General features: G+C 36.3%; 1 protein-coding gene across 1 annotated transcript in view; it reads left to right on the top strand.

Moving 5' to 3' along the window:
- Nucleotides 1–24,032, top strand: part of CNTNAP2 (contactin associated protein 2) — a gene marked incomplete at its 5' end in the record, with an annotated part of 1,047,398 nt that overhangs the window by 345,633 nt on the left and 677,733 nt on the right. Inside the window, one exon of the mRNA XM_083867656.1 lies at nucleotides 13,209–13,402. Coding sequence (XP_083723782.1) covers nucleotides 13,209–13,402 — 194 coding nt within the window. The remainder of the gene's footprint in view (nucleotides 1–13,208; nucleotides 13,403–24,032) is intronic.

Here is a 24,032-nt window from a genome sequence, read left to right as displayed (position 1 = left end):
TGTCTCCTCTAAGGTCATTGTGCAGATACTGACACTATGCAATACAATGAGCTGTAAGCACAGTGTTCAGAATTTTTGACCTTGTAGCAGAATATTGATAAAGAGAGCAAAATGGTGTTGCATCTGTTATAGGGCAAGCTGAACCAGCTCTTTTTTTTTTTTTGTGACTCTAGTATTTTTGCACTGATGCCAAAGGAAGATGACAATTTTTCTAGTCCCATTTCGTTGAATTAATTGTGAAACTCTTGGTAAATGTTTGTGATAAACTTTGCTTTTAATATGTTATAATTTTTCTTCTTCAAATCCATGGCATTAATCCATAACTTCCTTTACAGGACAAGAGTTTAAAAGCTAACTTTCTGCTCTTTTTGAGCCCATTTCTACTTCCAGAATGAATTCAATACTGTATGTTTCTCAGTCTCTGAGGGCTCATGGAGGTTTTTTGTGTATTTTGGTAGGTTTTGCGGGGCAACCCTATCACTTCTCAAAAATATCTATTCAGAAAAAAAATGGAGATTGTTGGCCATGAGATATCAGGCAGGAAAACATGAAAATTGAAGTCTACATCCATGGTTGTAAGATTTCCCAATAGCAAGAATTTTAAAGAAATATGATATAAAGTGATATAATGAATGTATCATTTTAGGTCAGTAAAAGAGGTCAATGTCATATGGAAAATTAATGTATTATTTTGATGTAGATAATAGTTGCTAGTGCTGATTATACAATACAGAGCTTTTTTTTTAAAGGTAAAATAAAAAAGCAAGTGTGTGAAATGCTGAGAATTTATTACTGAGCTGTTTTCTAGAGCAGAAATATTACCTAGCTTGGCAAATTTAGCAACAGAATTACAGGACAGATTCCTGTAGGTTAGAGGTTCTTGTTTAAGGAGAATAGGAAAGCTTTTAGGGAGTAGGGTCCTACTTTTATGATCTTAATAATGCGAAATACCTTAGCCCATGTAAGACAGTTGGATGATACAGTATTTCCTCATCTCATCTCTTTTCAAGGCTGAACAAGGCCTGGTCATTCAGTCTCTCCTCACAGGATGAATGCTCCAGCTCTCTACATTTTTGGTCCTCTACTGAATTTAGGGAAGCACAGGAAAATTACTACCCCCAGTTGAATGGGAAAGTGGTGTCTGGGGTTGGAAGACAAAAGCTTCAAGAACGTCAGGAGGAGAAAAACAGAGCAAAGAGATGCCTCTTAAGTGGTGCATGCGAATACACACAAACTGGGGAAGTAAAGCTGGGCCTGTCATTGAGACATTTGTGTGTCAGGGTCCAAGGAGAAGCTGGTGAGGGGTGAAATTTTGGCAGGAATGTATTACGATCCACAAAATTAAGATGAGAAAGTGGGTGCCATATTCTCTGAACAAAATAAGAACATTTCCAGATTGGATACCTCCATTCTCATCCAAAACTTCAATCTCTGACACCTGCTGGAAGGATGGCACAGTGGGATGAAGTCAGGCCAGTTTTCTGGAGTGTGTCAGGAATAACTTTATGATATATTATACATTTTGATAGATCAAATTAATATATGTTACAGACATAAATGTTTTTCCTGGAGTAACATTTCTGAAAAATTTGCTTTGTAAAATCTATGGCAAATAAAACTTTTGTTCTCCAAATGATACTTTGCTTCTACAAAAAAAAGAAGAAAAAAAAAGAAAAAAAATTGTAGTAATAAAAATAAAAGAGAAAAATAGTTGCAGTAGCTTCATAAGCATTGGCTAGATCTTGTTAACGACTCTGATTTTTTGATGCTTAATTAACATTGCAAAATCAGAAGCTAAACTATGGGATAAGATGCTTTTATACCCACAATTCATAGCACATTTGTTTTCCTCATTCATTCTTTTCGAAAACCTATATTTAAATCTATATTCTAACCATAATAGATAGAATTATCATATCTCACTTTCTCTTCTTAAGCCATGTGGTTTTGCCTGCTTAAAACATTTTTATAGCACAATAATCATAGGATTCAATTTTTACAGAAGTAGTGATTTAGCTACTTTAGTGCTTTAGGAGCTCTTTCTGTATACTTATTTCCTGGCTTCTGACATAGGAAAATCCCTCTGTCTTCAGCAGGAATCATATCCATGAAACTGAAAACAGAGAAACACTAACTGTCTGTGATAAATGCCTTTCTGTAATACAAAAGTGAATTAGGAGAGCATGGAAAAGCTGTCATACAGTTGCATGGATGTTCCTGGACAAGTTATCTTGAGCTGCAGTGCTGTTTCCTTGTCCAGGCTCAGCAGATGGAAATTTCCTTGAAGACTTTCTTGTTTCAGAATGCAGGAAAAAACTTGACCTTTATTCAAGAAGAGAATGATGTAACTTCTGTGAGATCAGAGCAGCAAGCTCTATGGGGATGGAACCCTGGGTTGTGCATTTATGGTGAAGTAGGAGAAATTACTAGTTTTAGCAATACAGCATTCCTCATAAAGTTTCGGAATACTGCTCATTTTCTCAGTTGTTTGTGTGAGGTGAATGATGCATTACAGGGGCTTACACACACACAAACTAAAGCTGGTTTTTTATAGTTCACTTAGGTCTTTTTTTTTTTTTACCTGGGCATTGCTTCTGCCATGTTAGATGATTCCTGTCTTGAATACTCCTTTGATTGCTGTGGTGTTTCTTCATCTGCCAACTGCTGTTCTATACTAACAGAAATGACTTAGGTCCAATCTGCAGTCTAGCTGCAGATTTGAGGTGATGGGATTTTTTTTCCTTTTGTTGGGGGAGGAGATATATTCAGTTAGCCCAGACATGCAAAAAAGTTCCTTTCTCTTCTCAGCAATGTTGAGTCTTGAATGACAGAGTTGAAAAAAATGCATTCAGAACAAGTATTACAATCTGTAGCCTGAAGAGCTTAAATGAAGAGTGTGGAAGCTGCAGAGAGATTAATTTCTGCCTAGGGAGCCATGCCATCCTGAGTGTTAGAGGGCTAACAGAGGCAGGGGGAGAAGTGGGGATGATTCAGCACACCTGAAGTTAAATCCTACTTTGAATCCTCCCCCAGACTATGTATGTTGAACCTTCCCACTGTAAAGCTAACATTTCCATATTCTCGTCCCTTCTGTGGGTTAAAATTTAAAAAGAAGGGTTGGAGTGTGCATTTGGGGCTTTTAATTTATTACAGTGTAATTTTTGAAATGCTCTGCTGAATGAACTTTGAGTTCTCATTAATTTATATTGAATAAAAATCCTAGCAGAATTTCTTTACCCTGATTAGTGTCTAAAATGTATCAGATTAGTTAATCCCATGAGGATAAATTAACATTTGATACCACTGATAAGAGCACTGATACTTTTATTAGTGTTATAACTTTTTCTGCTGGCTTTTTTTTCCCCCTCATATAGTCTCACGTGATTATAATGATTTTTGTATACAGGGCTATGTTTTGGCTCCAAGGAGTGTAAACTCATTAGGGAATCCTCATTGTTTATTCCTAGTTTACCACAGACTTCAGGCAGATTGCTGCCCTAAAAAGTTTAATTCTACTGTAGTATAGTTCCATCTTGAAATGAACATATTATTTTGCAAATTAAAATAAAGAAGAAAATTGTTCCTCTGATGTTCTTGCGACTCTGCATATGATATTAATAAATGTTTTGCTATTAGCAAAATAAAAGGCATAATATGAGCTTTCATCACCAAAATGGGTCCAGTACAGAGTAATTTTTAAAAATGGAATGTATTTTCTTAATGGAGAGAAAGGATAAGGATCTCGGTACTGCTTGCAATAGATGCATTAATGAAAAAATAATTATCTTCTATCTGTGCTAAAACAGAAAATGCCACAAGCACCTTGAATCAACTGTATATTGGATTTCAAAAGTCATCTCTCACTAGTTCACAATTCTGTGCTCCTGCTTGTTGAAGAAAACCCAGAAGAATTAAGTACATTTACTGGGACAGATTGAGCAGTACCAATAGCTGATATTCATGCATGGCCCTGGTGCTATCAGAGCTCCTGTGATATCTTGAGCAAAGTGTGATTTTCAGAAGCATTTGGAAGCAGTGGCTAATCAATTAGGCAGGGAAAGTCCTGTTCTCAGGATTGTGTCAATACCACATTGACACAAATAAGAGGATAAGTGTATCTCCCTCTAACTGTTAATTTTCTAGGCAATTCACATATGGAAAAGACTCACAAAGCTATTTCTGGCTATACTGAAAATTTCAGTTGCAATGGCTGATTTAATTTTTTTACTTTCAATAATTTTGTTCCTCTTTATGAAAATTCATTAGCTTCACTTATAATTTTTTGTTGAAATTATCAAAATGTGCAGTGATTTAACGCCTCAAGAAGGAAACAATATTTCAGACTGCTTTATTAACAATTTTGATCTTTGAGAAATCACCACCATTTGGGTTGAGACCAGCTGCTCAGAAATTCCTGTAAAATGGGAATTCAAGTTTGAAATTTTGAGCAGATGGAAAAGTATATAGAGGAAAAGCAGGTCTAGCCTGGATAGGAAACACTAGGGAGGAGTCTTCAACTTGAGTATATTCCTGAATGGATTTTTTTCTTGCCAATCTCTAAAGAAGAAACTTATTAAAAACCAAGCAAACTAAAATCCCAAACCACACCAACAGCAGTACAAATAAGAAACTGGTAGAAATGTAAAAAGAGTAACAGAGGAAAAAGTGCCCAGTCTTCAGATTCTGTAGCAGTCCAGGAGCTGAGCCCAAGTGGATGTTGCAAATATCAGCAGCAGCCAGCAAAAGTTGACTATTGGCAATCATTAAGGGAGCTGGACTTCAGAACTACTATATTTAATATCAGGAGCCAGGTTGTTTTTTGGGGTTTTTTTTCTACTTGCTGGGATAAGACTCTTAAGGGCCTGAAAGAGGCTTCTATTTTTTCACAGTGAGGACTTCACTAGAGGGTTGTTTGCACACAACTAGAATACTGGGATATACTTAAGCACAATGGCAGAAACTATGTTCTCTATAGGCAGGAGGTTCTCTATAGGACTGGAGGTTCAGCTTTTATCTTTTATGGTTGAAGACTTGTCACAGAACAAGATATGTAAGCCCAAATTACATCATATAATAAATTTTCAGTGCAATCATTTGAGGGAAAAACATTAATCAAGATAAGCTGGAACACGATGATATAACTTTCAGTAATTCAGCTTTGCCTTCCATCAATTTGTGGGCTCAACTAATGGGAACAGGAGATGACTTAGGTGACTAAAATATTTAGGCATCTCATTGCTATTGAAATGTTATGAATCAAGTGCTGGGATACCTTAATTCCTTTTCCTCTGGAATCTCTACTAAGGAAGGATCATAGCAGTTGCAAGGAAGTGTTGTAATGAGCTTATATTTGTATTTTAAAGTGGCATAAATGCTGCTCAATCACAGTCAGTAATACTTTGGTATTTGTGATCTGGCCATCATTAAAATCTTGGATATGAATCTACTAATCAGGGCTCTATTTCTCAGCACAGACACTGCAGAGGTAGTATCTGTTCTCCATTAACTATACACTTGCTATTCCTTGCCAGGGATATGACCTGAGTTGTCAGGAAAACCCCAGTGCTGCAATGCATAAACAGACAATCAGAGATTTGTGTCGTGGTACTTGCAAAGGTGTTGTGAGGAAAGGGAGATCTCTCTGCTCTCTACCTCATCTTTTGTGTGCCACTGTGGTTATTTTGTATGCAAGGGATTTGTATGCCAGGGTGCAGCGATCCATTGCCTTGCCTCAACTTTCTTCCTAAAAAACAAGAAAACACCTCATGGAGAAGAAGCTGCTTGATGCTTTGAATACAGATGATGCGAGGAGAATATTTAAATCTCCTCCAAGTTTTGTTTAAGATTCCATTAGGATGCAGTTGTGAATGAGCTTCTTTTTGCATATGTAATTAGAGAGCAGAACAGATGGGAAAGGCATAGTTTAAAGTGATGTGTTCATTAAAATAACCAAAGCTGCAAAGTGTTTGTTCCCCAACAGTGAATTCAGGATATGAGACTCCTTAGGTTTCTGACATTTTTCCCCCTACTTTGAGTCTGGCAATGGTGAATGACAATAATGAGATCTCTTTTGCATCAGTTTTTGTTCGATATCACTACTGTTCCTTAGGGCAGATTGATGTTCATTCCCTCATATGTGGTGTGTGCTCAGTTAAGATATGCTAGGAAGCGGTGGGTATTAAGAAGCAGACACTACATCAAGGGATTTATTTTAATTGCATTTACTGTAAGAATGATCTATTGGGATTTAAAAAATAATACAGTGATTTTAATGTTCTTTTATAAAAAATCTATGTGGACTGTATCCTGATAAGTACTCTTATCCCTTGGGTTATTTCAACTTTTAACTCTCAGGTTCTTAAATGAAAAGAAAATAATTTTAAGAAATATAATTAGGATTTTTTTTACACATACAGACTGTGTCTATTTTTTACTAGAAGGCAAGTCTTCTAAAATTAGTCTAACAATGTCCAAAAAATATTTGCTAAAGTGAATAAGGGATGATCCTTACTCTCCTCCACCAAAATAGAAAAAAAATTGGTTTACATTGTTTAAAAAATGAAAAGCATACTCCCTTTATAAGCTTGTATCTTTCAGCTGCTAAGAAGGAAGATTAATTTGAGGAATGAATATTGGACTTTTCCAATCTTCTAACCCTGCAAAATGAGTTTTATTAGATGTGTTTTATAAAGAACTTAGAGTTTCAGAGCTTACTGTCTCTTAATTCTTGCTGTACTTCTAGAAAGCTGTTGAAACTCACAGAGAAGTAGGTCAAAGGTTGGATCTCATTGGCCAGTTTTAAGTAAATATGGTTTGATTTGGGGTAAATTGTAATAATATATTCTAGAGAAGAAGATACCTAGTCATCATTTTTGTTCTCTTTTTCTCTCATGCTGATATTTTCTCAGTATTTTTTACCTTCTGAATATCAACCTTTTCTTCTCTTGAAGCTGAATGTTCATTATTTGTTCATCACTCGTGTTTTGCATGGTCTTGTCTGCAAATGCATCCCTGCTGTTATGTGCTAAAGAGAAGAGCTTTTCAAAAATGCAAAAGCAAATCCCTACCCTGAAGATAGGGAATGGATTATAAATCCAAATTTAGCTAGACTAGCAGATGGATACAAGAAATAAACAAATGCATGCTCTTTATGATAAGGAAATAAATGTTTGTCCATGACAGTATCAGGAAAAGATTGTCTCAATTAGAAGTGAAGCCCTGTAAGAGGACTGAAGCATCTTTGTTGGAGGACTCGATCAGTACATGGTAAATGTGACCCTCCCTCAGAGCAACTTGAAGTATGAAGTCTTTAATCGTCCAAGATTTCTGTATAAGCATAAATTTTCCCAGTGTGACTAAACCCACTGCAGCATTCCAGGATTGGAATGGACCTTGAAGGTCACCTAGTTTCATCACCTTCTACCAGACCAGAAAGACCTTTTCAATCTGACCTTGAACACAGCCAGGAATGGGACATCCACAACTTCTCTGGATAACTTGTTGCAGTGTCTCACTAACCTCAGTAAAGAATTTCTTTCTAATGTCTGACCTAAATCTACTCACTCTCAGTTTGAAGTCATTCCCCCTTGGCCGGTCACGACAGACCCTTAGGAAAATGTCTCTCTCCATCTTTCTTGTCTGTTCCGTTCAGGCACTGGAAGACTACAATTAGTTCACCCCAAAGCTTTCTCTTTTCAAGGCTGAACAATCTCAACTTTCTCAGCATGTCTTTATAGATGTGCTCCAGCCCTTAGAGCATCTTGTGACTTCCTCTGGACTTATTCCAATAGCTCCACATCCTTCCTCTATTGGGGGCCTCACAGCTGGAAGCATTTTATTTTCTCTGAGTAATGTCTTTATCTACCCTGTATTATAAAATGGACAGAGGAAGACAAGGCAAAAATGAAAACCTCCATTGATGTCCTGCTTAACTACAATGGTGACAGAATGCAGGTAGATTTATGCTATTTAGGAGTTTGGGTCTCTTATATTGTTTTCTAGGCACGGTAGAAAATGGCTGCCCATATTTTCTCTGAAGTGCAGTAAATGAATGATCTCAGTATTTCAAAGATTTCTTTTTGGTTTTGATTCATCTTTTATGTAGCAGAATGACAAGCAATGTCTTGGAAAATAGCAAAGTGTCAAACGGTATTGATTTCATGGTATTGCGGTGACCTAGAAAGTGTTATTTCTCATCAAAAGATTATGTTGTGGTTTTCCCATAAAAATAAGACTATTCAAACTCTAGGAATGTTTTAGGCTATTATTACAAAATTAATAAAAAAGACACATTTTTTCCTGTGCTGAAAGGCTATAGAATTGTTCTATGATTAGATAAAATAATCCACTGAATCGTAACTACCCCCAAACCTCCATCTTACATCTATAATTTACTTTCTAATGAAATTTCTGAGTAAGGATCCTCTTCTTTTTAAATTCATGTCATTGAAACTTTTTTATTACTTATTTGGGAAGAGTAGGGCACTAGATTTACTGCAGTACTGGTATTTTTAATTTGTGATTTGAAGTAGGGAGTGATGAACAAGTGAGACTAAAACAAGAATTTTTCCCATGCAAATTAATGTTTCCAGTTTTCATCATGAATGAAAATGAAAGTGCCAAATTTTCAGAAGAATGAAAACTGAAAACTTCTGTTTCTAACCAAAACAGAACAGATATTTTCAAAAATCATCAGTGCCCCCCTTCTTATAGGTCTGTAAACTCAGTATCCTATGAGAATTTGGATAAAAATATAAAATCTGTGAGCCTACCCCAGCTTTGCTGCTTACTGACAATTCGTTGTGGGGAATGATAAGAAAGTAAGGCTAATATGTTGGCTGCCTTTGTGTGCAGTAAATGGAAGGTAACTCACTCCCCAACTTTGAATAGGGAGCTGAAATGTGTAATTAATTAAAAGGAAGGAATTATGTATAAAAAAATAGGCCCACATTGTCTTAAATTCTTTATACTCCTAGAAATAAATTGTGCATGTGGCATTCAGAGATAAACTCTGTTTTTCATGCTGCTTTTTGTTCCACAGAATGAACCTGTGGAATAAAATGCATTAAAAACAGAAAACGTGTTGGAATCTTCATAATTTTTAAAAATTAGGCCTTTGAACTTCAATTCTTGTAATAAAGTTAATACTGTTTGTTAGCAATCATTTTTATTTGATGTAAAATCATTAACAATTTATACTTTTACAAGTTCTTAGTATTCTGAATATAGTTTTATGTCTTCTGCATAAGACATGTCAAGCATTTGTTTCAGTAGTTTGGTCAGTCTGCAGTAGGAGCAGATCAAATTACTTGTTTAGAAAATAAAGCTTTATGAAATCTTTCATAGTAGCCTTTTACCACAGGTATGCTCTGGCTGGCCGTGCTGGTTAAACTTACAGACTTTTATGCACAGGAAAGATTCTTGGATGCCCAAAGATTTTTGGGCCACATGCTCAGTGATGACTTTACTGTTGCTGAACTTGGAGTTCTCTGTTGACAAAGTTCATGTACAGTCATTCTTGCTCAAGAATAAATGAGTTGTCCTGTGTGTGGTGTGGAGTGCAATGTGGCATAAATCAGTGTGGCATAAATCATGATTCACTTGGTTCATGTCGCTTTGGCTGCTGACTGCATGAATATGTTTAATCACATTAAATTCTGGAACAGCATAAAAATAAAAATACGTAGCAGATATTGTCTGCAATCCAATTTATTGCACCGTTACTACCAAAAAGCTCTGCAAATACTCCTCACCTTTTTAGGGAAAGTAAACTGTTTTATATGTATCTGTTCAGTATCTTTAAAACAATTTTTTAGTTCTAATGTCCTTCTAATTTGTAAGTCTATTGATTTCATAATATATTGAACTATTTGTTGCTAAAAGGCAGTACATGAAATAAAGGGAGCGTTGTATGAAAAAACATGTATCCAGTGCCTATTTTTATGCCATAATAAAAAGTGGAAATGATAAATATAATAAAATTCAGGATATAGCCTATAACTACTAAAAATGAACAGTTTACACCAAGGTGTGAATAATAACTCTGAATAGCAATTATTCAACAATTTTAATACACCACTCTAGTTTCAGTATGACGTAATATTCCCTGTAAACTATTAACATGCTGTTATTTTGCTCCTTCCCTAAAGATAATTCATTATTCTTTCATAATGTACTGGCCATGAAGTTCTGTTCATTTCAAAAATAATGCTGTATTGTGGAAATTAGGTTTGATTTTGAAATTCCTCGCTCATTTAAATAGGCAAAATACATTATTTATCAGTAACTCCTCTTTTCCCAACCCAGTATCAAACAAAATTCTGAATTCTGATGAAGAACCAGGGGTTTATTCAGCAAAATATTTAACAATATGCAGAACTGTGAGCATGTGCATATTTAGAGGGATATGAGATTTTTGGAGCTACTTGAACTGAATGGACACAAATGTACTTAATTAAATTCCTCCAGTGAATTCAGGATGTTTTCAAGATTTCACAGTGGAGAAATTTGTATCTAATTCAACATCTTCATAACTTATTTAGAGCATGCACCTGAAAAAAAATTTGAAGATAAAAAAGGATCCTCAGACCACTAGGGGTTACATATCTCAGCAACAAAGTGAACAAAGTAGTCATCTTCCCCAAACTATGCAGGTTGGAGAACCAAAGTGGAAGAGGACAAATTTGATTGATGCTCACTGGCTGCTTCTGATGACTGGCTGATGCCTGCCTGGCCCACTCAGACTGACCACCATTCCTTTACCATGCTAGTCTTCTCAGCAACACATTTAGCTCCAAAGCAGTGTGCTTTTCCTTCATCCTTCCAACTATTTATTTCTTTACTTGCTTGGAAAAGCCAGAAGGCAAATCTGAAGCTGAGATATAAGATAATATTGTTTGCTGCTCTTTGCAACCTTGACTAAAAGTCCTGTCTCTTGCTTGTTAGAAATGGTTACAGGGCAGTCTGTCTTTCAAAAGTAACGTTTCCATCTCATGGCCTAGATGTAACTATTGTGCCACATCTCTAACTTTTCTTAAGCATGATGTGAAAAATGGTTTCCAACTCTTCTTACATAAAAATAAATGTTCAATTTTTACAAACTTTTCAAATTATTTGTAGGTGAAGACTCTTTGAAACGTAGTTGAAATTTGCGATGACTTTTTATCCATTACAGAAGGCCAAAATCTTGTCTCAGTAATATGAATATACTAAATAAAGAAATTATATCTTGTTATGCTTAAAAGTCTTTTCCTTTAAACGTGCTTAACAAAATCTCCTGGTTTAATGTAAATCTCCTGCATTATGGTAAAACCATAATATCTATTTTAACCTTCATCGCATTATAGTATGTCATACTTTTTCAACCATTGCAGTGATGAAAGAAATTTCATTGATTGACTATTTAACTTTGTCTTTCAAAAAACTTTTTAAAAATCTTCGATTTTGAACGGATTTTTTTTGGCCACCAAAGGGTTTTTTTACAAAGGTGCCTTTTGGATACTGCCAGCTTCTTATCTTTTGTGTGCTATCAATCTCAGATATATCAATTTGATGAAGATATTAGGACAGGGAGAAAAAACATAATCTCTGCTATTTCATCTGCTGATTCTTCCAATCTCCATGCATGTATGAAGAAGCTGCATTCTGTTTTGAATAATCTCTGCAAAACTAGATCTAGTTTGAATTTGGGAATGTGTGGGAATATTTTTCCTGCAATGTCAGTAAGGATGGTTTTTTAGGTTTATTTGCTTTAAATAACATTTAACTATTCCCTACAGCTATAATATCCTGGTTTTTTTGCTGGGTAGAGCAGAAAGAAAGCATCTATTGCAAATCTTGAGAATTTTGACAAATTAGTTGTCATTGGTGTAGTGCTACACTTTTAATTACCATGAAAGGCAACCACATAAGGCATCAGAACATCCCGTTGATATGACAACATTAAAAAATCCAATGACCTGTAAACGTTAACACCTGTAGCAGCTAAATGAGTTTTAGGGCTGTCTAAGACTGAGGCAATGCTGCCGCCTAATGATGGGAGTACATAAGATGCAGTATAGAAAAGTTGCTTGTTTGGCAAGCAGACGAGGCTTGTGACATCAATTGAAGACTGTAAGTGAAATTAAAAGCAATAAAAATTGGCCCATGAACTACGCTACATGATTTGATGGTGTGCCAAGACATTTATTTGGTTCAAAGCTAAAAGCAAAATGAAACCCCTGTAAATCACATCAAGTCTGTAAACATTTTGTTTTCTGTGTATTAATGTCTGTTATGATTATAAAGAGAATGATACTCCACTTTTTCTGTTTTGATAGATGAGTTTTTTTATTTCATGTATTTCCTAATGCTTACTATTACAATAGCTATCTGAGAAATTTTATTATTCTCTGAAGAATCCTAATCCAGTTTTCCCCTTAATATTTTTATTTCAGAATAAGAAATTGCATTAATTAATGTCTCAATATTACATTTATCAATGCATCACTGGCCTTCTTTATTTAGAACAGTTTAATACAGTCTAGTGGCTGAGAAGAATATTAATAGTATTGCTGTCAAGTTAATTCATAGACCCATAAAGAACACTAACACTTGTGTAAGGCATCTGCCAATGTAATCTGTGACAGCTTGTACAACAGCAGATCAAAACTGGGTCTAGCCCTGCAGTACCTGCTCCTTTCTCAGTTCTTCTGGTAGATCTTTCAGTTTGTGCTCTATAGTGAAACATAAAAAATAAGAGAACTTGTTCTTATTTCCTCATTTTTATCTATATTATCTCTTCAACTTGAAATGTTATTGAAAAGGCATAGAAAATAAAAAAATAAAATATTGATTTGCCCCTTACTCTGAAAAAGAACTTCATGGAAAATTGGTCAACCCTTGAAAAATTATAATTTAGCAAAAAGGAATAAGCCATAATTAAAGCATTATAGAGGCATTGATAGATTAGCAGGTATCCCATTAAATCCTTATAATTATATAAAAGTATGATTAGGACAATAGATTTAATGTACTTAAAGCCTGTGCTAAAGTTTGTTTTGCATTTTCTTTTTGTTAAGGAATTCATATTTCTTTTGTATGTGTTCAAATATTTTTGGTATTCTATTCCTCTCAGCTGGGCTGACTTCCAGCAATCAGCATTTTCACAATGTGTTCACATCAAAGCAACTGCCTGAGACCTAAATCTCACTTCTGCTTCTCCACAACAGGTGCAGGAGGTTGGTCTCCATCAGACAGTGATCATTACCAATGGCTGCAAGTGGATTTTGGGAACAGGAAGCAGATCAGTGCTGTTGCAACTCAAGGCAGGTACAGCAGCTCCGACTGGGTTACTCAATATCGGATGCTCTACAGCGATACAGGGAGAAACTGGAAACCATACCACCAAGATGGAAACATCTGGGTGAGTAATTGCTATGAAGTGGGGGCATGTGCTCATAATGGTGTTGGCTATCAGTGGATTTTTGGAATTCTACAACTTATATGACTACTCAGTGTTTATATTGGGGTAGAACAGAGCTTTGCTCAAAACACGGGCATTCAAATTGTAGCTGCTGTCCAGGAGGACTATCCCCAGATTAGCAAACCCATTGTGGAAGGATGGTATTTAGCAAAACATGCAGAATTGTTTTGTTGCTGGTATTGCTCAATGGGTCTTTTATGCTTTGCCTCCTCTTTCCTTTTAACAAATTTCATGGAATGAAATAATAGGGTGGTTTTGAAAATTCTCCTGTTAAAATTTTGGAAGATAATTTTTTTCCTAGTGCGTACATGTGCTGGAGAGCTGTTTTATCATGTATGTATGGTTTTCCATACAGGTGCTACAGGGTTGTGTTTGTATTAGCTGGGATGGAGAGGATTTTCTTCACAGTAGCTGATATGGGGATGTGTTTTGGACTTGTGCTGGGAAGACTGTTGCTAATTCAAGGATATTTTCCTTAAAGCTGAGCACTGCTTGCACAGCCTGAAGGCCTTTTTCTACTTCTTACCATTCTCCAGCAAGTAGGCTGTGGGTGCGCAAGAAACAGTGAGGGAGAGCAGCCAGGACAGCTGAGTCCAGCTGACCACTGAGATATCCCTTACCTGGCCTTGTGGAGTCATGCTCGTCTTGCCATGCTGAGGGAAGGAGGAAGAGGATGTGTTTGGAGGGATGACATTTGTTGTCCCAAGTCACCATTTCATGTGACAGAATCCTGTTTTCCTTGGGATGGCCAGACAGCTGCCTGCCCATGGGAAGTGGTGAATGAGTTCCTTTATGACTTTTCTTGAGTGTGGCTTTTGCTTTACCTATGTCACTGGCTGTATCTCAACACATGAGTTTTCTGACTTTTCCTGTTCTCTCCCTCATCCTACCATGGGGGAGTGAGTGAACAGCTGTGTGGTGCTTAGCTGCTGGCTGGGGTTAAACCATGACAAGGGATATTTATGCCATAATCATTTTAGGAAAAAAGCGTATAATTTGGCTTTGGTTTTTACATTTTTTTTTCATGGATAAACTGCTAATTTCATTCTTGTTGAAAACACTAGCCTTCTATTTTCCTGACAAAAAAATGATAGCTATTACTTAACATGCCTATACTCATAGTATTTCTTTCAGATGGTTTTCTTTTTCAAAAGAATACTTTGAAAACAGCAGAATGTTGTTATTCTTTCTGAAACTAAATTAAGTGATTAGCTATTATGTCAAAGCAGACAAGCTTTAACATAGTGATATTTTAGATTCACATTCTTGCCAGGTGCTTCTTTTATTAAGGTCTGTTATTAAAAATGAATGTCAAATACTGAGCTTAAGGTGAATAATTTTATCTGTATAAGAGAAACTCAGTTAATATGTGAAGTGCGTAGAAACAGTCATTTTTTTTATTACAGTATTGATTTATTGAAAAAATATCCTCCATGTGCCAGATAGGATTTTGAAAGAGGTAGAATTTAAAGCTGGGGAAGTAGACAACCTTGAAGAGAAAAAAATATTGGTTTTTGGCTTAGATTCCTTAGAACTTGGATATGAAAGTTATTCATCAGAGTAGGGGACAAGTTATGCTTAGGCTTGATGAATATAAAAATTTCTCTTTTAAGGCAATTTACTGTAAACATTAAATGCTATAAATATTTTTATATACCTATTCTAACTGTATAAGAGCTTTTCCAACAACTACTGTTGAAATCACTAAGAATGGGAGAGAGCTTTGCAGCTGGCTAAGTGAATAATATATAAAGCAGGATAGTTAGGCTGAGGAAAAATATGTTCTTAATAACTTTCAGTGATGCCTAGTTTGGTTGATTTAGTCACAGCTGTGATTGCTTGTTTCCAAAGCAGAACAGCTTTCCGAGTGAGGCCTTTGTAGCAAGTCTTTATGCTTTTACCATCACTTAGTACAAAAATATTGATAGCTTCTTCATGCAAGAACATTTCCTTTTTCTCTTTATTAGCCCTTATGTATGCTTGATGAATTCAGGAGAATACTATTGGTCTGTTATTGATCATTGACATCACTGGGAAAAGAGTGTGATGATCCACACAGGTCTGCTGTTTTTATTTGGAATGCTGTGTTTTGATATATTGTAGGAAGCTGGTTGCTTCAGTACTGCTATTGTTCACGTCTTAAAATTACCAAATATTAGAAAAGCAGATTAAAAAGTAAATGCTACCTTATCCTTGCTTTCTTTTAAGAGTAGAAGTGGGCTGTTATCAAAAAAATAAAATGGCCACAGTTCTTGACTCTAATTCTAGTTTGCCTAAAATAGTATTTCTTTGGTGGTTAAATGATGTCTCAGCTTTTGTTTTATCTTAGAAATACTGTTTATTAGTTATTATAAATATTCATCTTAATATGTTCCCTGAGCATGGAGAAATTCTGTGGTCCTATTGTAGTAGTAGTGTTACAAGGAGACAGACTTCCCCCATGTGAAAAGAGAATGATGTAGATTTCCCATTAAATCTTCTGTTTAGCATCAATTTGTACAAGCAATTAAAAGCAGTGGTAGTCGTTAGGACCAGACTAGACCATGTAAGCCAAGTATCTATCATAGGCGTTTTAAACTCATAAAATCAGATTCCTCCTGACTGAAATGGTTGTGGTGATTTTAAAAATCTCATGATTCTGGTGCCCTAAGAAACCTTACTAGAAAGAATTTATTCTTTACCTTTGGATTTGTGCCTTTTAAGAGATTTATCCACAGGAGAAATACACTACGCAGCCTTTGCTTAAAATCCCTCTTCCATCATCCCTGTGCCTGAATGTCATTGTTTTCTGACAACAGTAAATTTAAAATTAAATGCAAAAGTAAATTAAAAGAGGAAGAGAGAAGTGCAAAAGTCAACAAATTTAATACTAAAGAAGTTACGATATCATTTGACACAGAGGACGAGATGTGAGAAACAAAGGGAAATAAAAATAAAGCTAAATAGATGAATTAGAGAGAGAGAAAAGGAGAAATAATTTGCAATAGAGATCTAGTCAGGAACAAAACATTATAATCTGCATAAAAGGCTGAAGTGAACTCTTTCTGTATGTGTTCGTCAGGGAGGAAAAGAAGTTCTATAATTACCTCCTAAGTAGGAGAGAAATCAAAAGGCTCTCAGGAAGTCTGTGATAGGGAAAGTGCTTTCAAGGTGAATTTAGAGTAAGCTTCCCAGTTCTGTGAAATAGATTTTGTGACCCCACCCCTCCTGGGCTTTTGGATATTTTCAATTTTCATGAATTTTAATAAGATGAGTGAATGTGGCCTCTTTCCATAAAATGCCTAGCAACTAGAGAATTTTGATCACCTCTCCTACCTTCACTCTTGTAGTCTGAGATTCTAATTTTGATAGGTCATGAGGTTTCCCTTTATATGTCAATCCACTGGGGTGTTTCATGTACACAAAAAAAAAAAAAAAATCTGTTTTGTAATAGATGCTCATTTTGGTTTCTGTATCAGTGCTATCTATTTGTCTAATGAACACATACCAGACAAGATTCTACATATAACACTGTTTCTATTTGCTAACTCAGATACAGATTATATTAATGTCTCCCATTAAGCATAATGCAAATATGCACTATAGCTATAAGAAAATGCTGACATCTTCTGAAACATTGAGGCTCAAATTATATGCATCAGTGGCAGACGATCAGCATGTCTAACATTTAAATCTTTCCTAAAGGAAATTGGTAGATCCTTGCTAGAATTGAAAAGATCTTACCAAGTATTGTCTTCTAAAATTTGATTACTCTAGCAGAACTTGATATCAGCTCTCAGCATTTTATTCTTGGGGATATCAAAGTCACAGAATCAGAGAATAAGTTGTCTTGGACGGGACCCACAGGGGTCAGAATCTCCAACTCCTGGTCCTGCACAGCCCATCCCCAAGACCTACACCACATGCCCCAGAATATTGTCCAAATGCTTCTTGGACTCTATAAGGGCTGGTGCTGTGACCACTTCCCCGAGGAGCCTGTTCCAGTGCCTGACCATCTTTTTCTAATATCCATCGTAAACCTACCGGGGCACAACTTCAGTCTATTTCCTGGAGTCCTGTCACTGGTCACCACAGAGCAGAGATCAGTGTCTGTCTCCCCTCTTCCCCTCACAAGAAAGTTGTAGACTGTGATGAGGTCCCCCCTCAGTCTTTTCTGTGTTGAACAGACCAAGTGACCTCAGCCGCTCCTCATAACACTTTCTCTCGAGGCTTTTCAGCATCTTGGTTGTTCTCCTTTGGACACTCTCTAATATCTTCATATCTTTCTTGTATTGTGGCACTCAAAACTGCCTCCAGACCTCAAGGTGAGGTGGCTCTAGTGCAGAGCGGAGTGGGACAACCCCCTCCCTTGCCCAGCTGGCAATGCTGTGCCTGATGAACCCCAGGACATGGGTGGCTCCCCTGGCAGTGAGTGCATTGCTGACTCAAATTCAGCTTGCCATCATCCAAGACCCCCAGGTCTCTTTCTCCAGTGCTGCTTTCCAGCATTTCATTGCCCAGTCTATCCATACATCCCAGGTTGTTCCATCCCAGGTACAGAATCCAGCACTTTCCTCTGATTAACTTCATATGGCTGATGATTTCCCAGTCCTTTAATTCGTCCAAGTCTCTCAGCAGAGAGAAGCCTTTCTGCCTTCCTCAGAGTCAACAGCTCCTCTCAGTTTTGTATCCTCTGTGAACTTGTTTATCCCTTCCAGTCCTGTGTCCAAGTAATTTATGGAGATGCTCAACAACAGAGGGCCAAGGATGGAGCCCTGCTGATCCCCATTAGTGACAGATCTCCACTCTGATGTCACCCCTGTAAGCCAGTTGCTCACCCGTCACATAATATGGTGTGGACCATGCATTTTTTGAGTTTAAAAAAAAAGGAAAGGTGGAGTGTAGATTCTCTGCACATGACCTCCAAATTATATTCTGTACATCAGTGGAGCTGCAAAGATGTAAATGAAAGCAGATTTTTCTCTATTACAGAGAATTTAGGCCTCGACAAAGTGCCTGCTGCTACAATTAAAAGCCATTATGTATTTCTGATACTATTGTTGTTTTTCTTTCAGTTTTAATTAAAACTTAGAGTGTTTTATGCACAACATCTGCTTTGGTATTATTTTTATTATTGAAAATATATTGAATGAGTACATTGTTTTCACTAAGAATGAGTTTTGGAAAGGAATTTAATTTATCTACTTACCAACTAGCTTTAAACCCTGGTTTTTTTAAAAAAAAAATTTAGTACTTCCAATTCTGTTCATCTTTTGGGTGAAAAAATCAGGAATCCACTGTGTTAACTGTAAAATGAACTTTGTGTTTCTCTGGGAAGTGAGGAATAAACTACTGTTTGAGCAATATACTCTCTTCATTTATGTGAAAGAAATTTACATGGTTCCCCTTGGTATTGAAGGAAGTTGCTACAGCACAGTGGATTTAGCTTTCACAGGAAAACAAGCTCTCAGCATTTCAGAATATTTTTCTACCAGCTTGAGCCAAAAGTCATTGTGAAAGAAGCTCAAGTGAGTTAGATAATTAACTTTTCCAAGCTGTGTGAGACTTCAGATATTTGATACTCTTGAGTGCCTTTGGAAATACCAACCATCAGACAGGCCTAAAGTAACATTTAATGATTAGATAGATATAAGGAAATCATATGCAGCTCTACCTAGCTGAAATTATATGTGAGCCATCTGCTCAGAATTTCTGTTCATACTGGCATGCAATTTCTGGTGAGATTATTCCAAGAAAAAGTTGCAACCCTTACCACATTCCCAAGTGCTTTCCACCTGCTCTACAGAGCAAAATTTTCAGCTAACCAAGGACTTAGCGCATACCTCTTAGAGGACAATGATTTGTGTATAGCAACAAAAAATTGAAGATGAATAAATTCTAGCATACTCCCACTATGTTAGGACATGCAAGAATTATTTGCTTTGTGAAACTTGTCACTGCTTTTTCCCTTGAGAGGCAACTTATTTCCAATACCCTAAACTGAATATTAATGAAAGATGTTATGAAACAGTTCTTGAGTTCAATACTTAATGCTGTTTTCCTTTTTTAGTGTTTACTTCATAAGATCTTAACTGGCAACTTACATCATAGAAAGATTTACTAGGTTAAGGGGCTTATAGGCCTGGATATTTTGTCCTTTTTTTAAGTACTTCTTTTGAATTACATTATTTAATAAAAATAAATTAGTTTACATGACGTTATACTTTTTTTATAGCTATGAGAGGATTTAGAAAATATGAAATGTGATTAGAATGGTCTTTGACCTGCGATTTGTTGTTTCTGGGCTGCTACTAGAATATCAGATACTGTGCAGACTTATTTAAACATGACAAACTGGTTTGATCTATTAATCAGTGCAAAAGTTTTGGCTAGTGTTTATAAGTCTTTTGGGAATGTCGTTTTCTATCTGATGAGTCCCTGACTTATCCTATTTGGCAGGATTTTGTCTGGTATTTTGCTGTCTCCTTAGCAATGTCTCAAGGTTACCAGTGTCATATTCACTGGCTTTTATTCTCCAGGTAATTAATTGCTAAAACCACTTTTTTTTTTTTTTTTTTTTTTTTTTTTTTTTTTTTTTTTTTTTTTTTTTTAATGGTGGGTATAGCACATAGAGGGAAAATTTTCATTTTTCTACTGGAATTTCCCATGTGACTTTTGTTAATTCCTTCATGCTTTATCCTGCCTGGCTGCTATGCCTCTGAGTACCTGTCTCCCATAACTTTATCTCATAAAGATTTCTCCATTCACTTGCAACAGCCAATATCACCTTTATGGGTGTATTGAGAGAATGAGGAGTCATAACTCCCACCCAACTCACTTTGTCTCAACACTTAGTGGACATTGCTGACCTATACATTGAGGGCCTCTGACTGATACGAATACAGAAAAACATTTCTTTTGCTGTAGTAAACCTAAATTCTCTTACAGATCAAATTTAATAGTCTCCACTATTATGTCAAATAAATGTAATAAAGTTTTGATGGGACACCTTTAGAAATTCAGGCAGTTGCTGAAATGGAATTTTTAGAAACCCTGGAGAAAAGAAAGTTGCAGATAAGCATCAGTGCTATCCTGATGAAGCCTGTTTCCTAATCTACTCTTCTCCATGTGGAATCTGTTAAGAGAAGCTGTGAAGATTTTTAAATGCATCTAGAGAAACATACTTGGGGTTATCTGAAATATCATGGCAAAATATATCTATGCCAAATGCTGTCACAGCCACAGACTGTATTTGTATTAAAATGTCAGAAGATCTGATAGCCTTTTAAATGTTGGAATAGTAAGATTAACACCAAACTGGGCTAAACAGTAATGCTAGTTTAAACTACTGACTTTTTCTGAAAAAATAAACAAACAAAAAAAATAGACACTTATGTGTCTCTAACTAATAATATATTTTACGTATGAAGTTATATCCTCCTTAGAAGACCTTCTAAACATATTTTTGCTTAGAATCTTTGAAATTATGTCTTTTTTTGCGGGAAGAAAGACCTTTATATTATTTTTAGCAGAAACATGGGGTTGTGAGTTTGCTTATAACTTTAAATAACATCTTTAAATGGAAAATAAGCTGGCATTTGGAAACTGATTTGATCAGATAGAAAGTTATTATTATTTTCAATCTAAGGTGCTACTTCTGTTATTGAAAGGAAGATTCTATAGTTGTGTTAGCCTATCTCCAGAGGCATAAGCAGAATTATTTTTAATCCATCACAAAGTATGCCAGGTAGAGAGAAGACAAAATTCCTCCTGGTGTGGTGGCAGACAGCATCCCAGCCCTCCCTTAATTCTGTACAGGCTATTAAGAAAAATTAGGATAATGTGTGAGGTATGCAATGTAGTCTGATAAGTATTTCCATTCTAAAGGATTATTTTCTAATCTGTTGTTTTTAGCCTGAGGACTACTTGTCTATTTATGTTAAACCATCCCAATTTAAACAAAGACATCTAAAGGCAGGCACCTAAATCCATTTTTTAGCTCTCAGATAACTTGATTTTCAAATACCTAAGAGCGTCATCATCTCACAATGAATACAATGCACAGGTCCTTAAATCAGCCCAAAAGACTACATGGTGTACTTAATCAGCTCAGCTATGACAATAGTCATAGTCATGGCTCCATGGCATCACATCTAAGCTAACACATCTTTGTTGAGTACATCAATTGTCTCTTAGAACTCCTAGCATAGTTATCTAGGTCACTCTTAATCCCCTCCAGGAAGCCTGAACACATCCTTAGATGATAGAACCACTATTTTCAAAGATTATACATTTTTACAGGTTCTCTCTAGAAACACTTTTGAATGTCTAGATTAAGTCTACTAAATGTGCCCAAGTGAAATGGACTGTAGTGATTTCCTTGAAGCTTGCCAGCCCTTTTGTTTGGGCACAGTGTATAAATATACTAAATAATTTATGAGACTCTTATTATAGAAGATGAGCAGCATATGACCAAAAGTCTGCTTTAGGACACTTTTATTTTTGATAGATACTGATTTTTAATTTCACATCACATATTAGGTTAAAAAGTCACACTAGAGTAGTGTAGCTAATGTCTCATTTGATAAAAGTATGGCTAGAAATCGGAGGTCCAGTAATTTCCACAGATGTAAAAAAACTCCAAAAAAGTAATGATAAATGTATTTGATTTGCCTTAAAATAAATTAGAAAATGTAGAGTTATAAAGCATGAGTGTTGTTTTTAACTTTGTCATTATATTTTGTTATGTTAAAAGACTTCTGCAATGCATTTGCCTTCATAGTAGAAGAACAAATGCAGGGGTGCACCTGGGTCAAGGTAAACCCCCAGTACCAGCACAGCCTGGGGGATGAACAGATTGAGAACAGCCTTGGGGAGAAGGGCCTGGGGCTGCTGCTGGATGAGAGGCTGGACATGACCCAGCCCTGTGCACTCACAGCCCAGAGAGACAAAGGTGTCCTGGGCTGCCTCCAAAGCAGCATGGCCAGCAGGGCAAGGGAGGGGATTCTGTCCCTCTGCTCCTCTCTGGTGAGACCCCTCCTGCAGTGCTGCATCCAGCTCTGGGGCCACCAGCGCAGGAAAGACATGGACCTGTTGGAGCCAGTCCAGAGGAGGACACCAATAGAGTTAAGGGGTGGAGAACATCTTTTTCGAGGAAAGGCTAAAATATTTGGGTTTGTTCATTCTGGAAAAGAAAAAACTTCAGGGTGACCTGACTGCAGCTCTTCAATACCTGAAAGGAGCCTACAAGAAAGATGGAAAGGGACCTTTCGCAAGAGCACGTAGTGGCAGAAAAAGGGTCAATGGTCTTTAATGAAATGAGAGTAGGTTTAGACCAACCAGATATTAGGAAAAAAAATCTTTACTGTGTGGGTTGTGAGGGACTTGAACTGGTTGCCCAGAGAAGACATGAATGCCCCATCCTTGGACCTGCTTGAGGCCAGTTTGGATGAAGCTCTGAGTAACCTCTTCCTAGCGGAAGGTTCACAGCAGGGGAGTTGAAACTCGATGATACTTAAGTCTCTTCTAACCCAAACTATTCTGTGATTCTATGAATACATTTCTATACTTAGCTGTCGAAAATCTGATCTGTCAAGAACTTGCTTAGCTTCTTCCTAGTTTTTTCATCATGAAACTCAAGAAGTTGTCCAAAGAGGTTTTCAGTGAGCTGAACCAAACAACGTGCAGAAGTTCCTTACAGCCTTTTGATTCTGGATATTGTCCAAGATTTGCCCAAACAGCTAACTTGTTGAAATGAAAAGGCAAATCAACTCTAATATATTCTGTATTTGATGCATATGGCTTTTATTTATCTGGCCTTGGTTTCTGTAGTGAAATGCATCATAGAATATCCATAAACATTAGGAAACTTCAGATATTAGTTCTAAATTCAAGGCAAGCCCCATTTGGTAGCACTACTAGTCTACATTTTCCTTTTAATAGTGCATATGAAAAGTGATTTAAGTTCTGATCCATGAAACACTCCTATACCCAACTTCAAATGTTAAAGTTATAAAACTAAGTGTTTAAAATTGAGTTTGCATGGCCAGAGAGTAAGTCCAAGTGTGTTGGTATAATATTTACAAAAAAAAAAAAAAAAAGGAGAAATGGTCTGACTGAAATTCTTTGTGCAGTACCATATGACATTATAAAAACCTTAGTTAAGTGTTAGGCAGGTGGAAAACAGAAAATGTTCTCAACTTTTTTTTTGCTGGGCCCTGGCAAAAATGAAACTGTGTACAAAGCTGTGGTCAAAGCTTCAGTCTGGTTCTTATTTTATGGATTTTTAGAAAGGTTTTTGGTTCTTCCTAATTAATTAATTTCCCTTTAAATTATTATTTAATTAAACTGAAAGGTACTCCTATCAGAAGAACTCTTAGGTTGAGACAACTACACACTGCAAATACTAAAATTCTTATACTGGGAGATGGTCACAGACAGCATTTTATTTTTCTCTGTAATATGCCCTGTAAATATTTGTGTTTGGCAGAATAGATGGGTTTGTGCTAGCACATGAAAGACGAGGTTGTGGCAATTTAGGTGAAACAAAGGCCTTTTTCTGTACTACTTCTGGGAGGTGTGGTATGAACAG

The sequence above is a fragment of the Zosterops lateralis genome (assembly GCF_965231275.1).
Source record: "Zosterops lateralis genome assembly, chromosome: 1".
In the NCBI taxonomy this organism is placed as follows: Eukaryota; Metazoa; Chordata; class Aves; order Passeriformes; family Zosteropidae; genus Zosterops; species Zosterops lateralis.
This window is presented reverse-complemented; position numbering and strand designations above follow the sequence as displayed.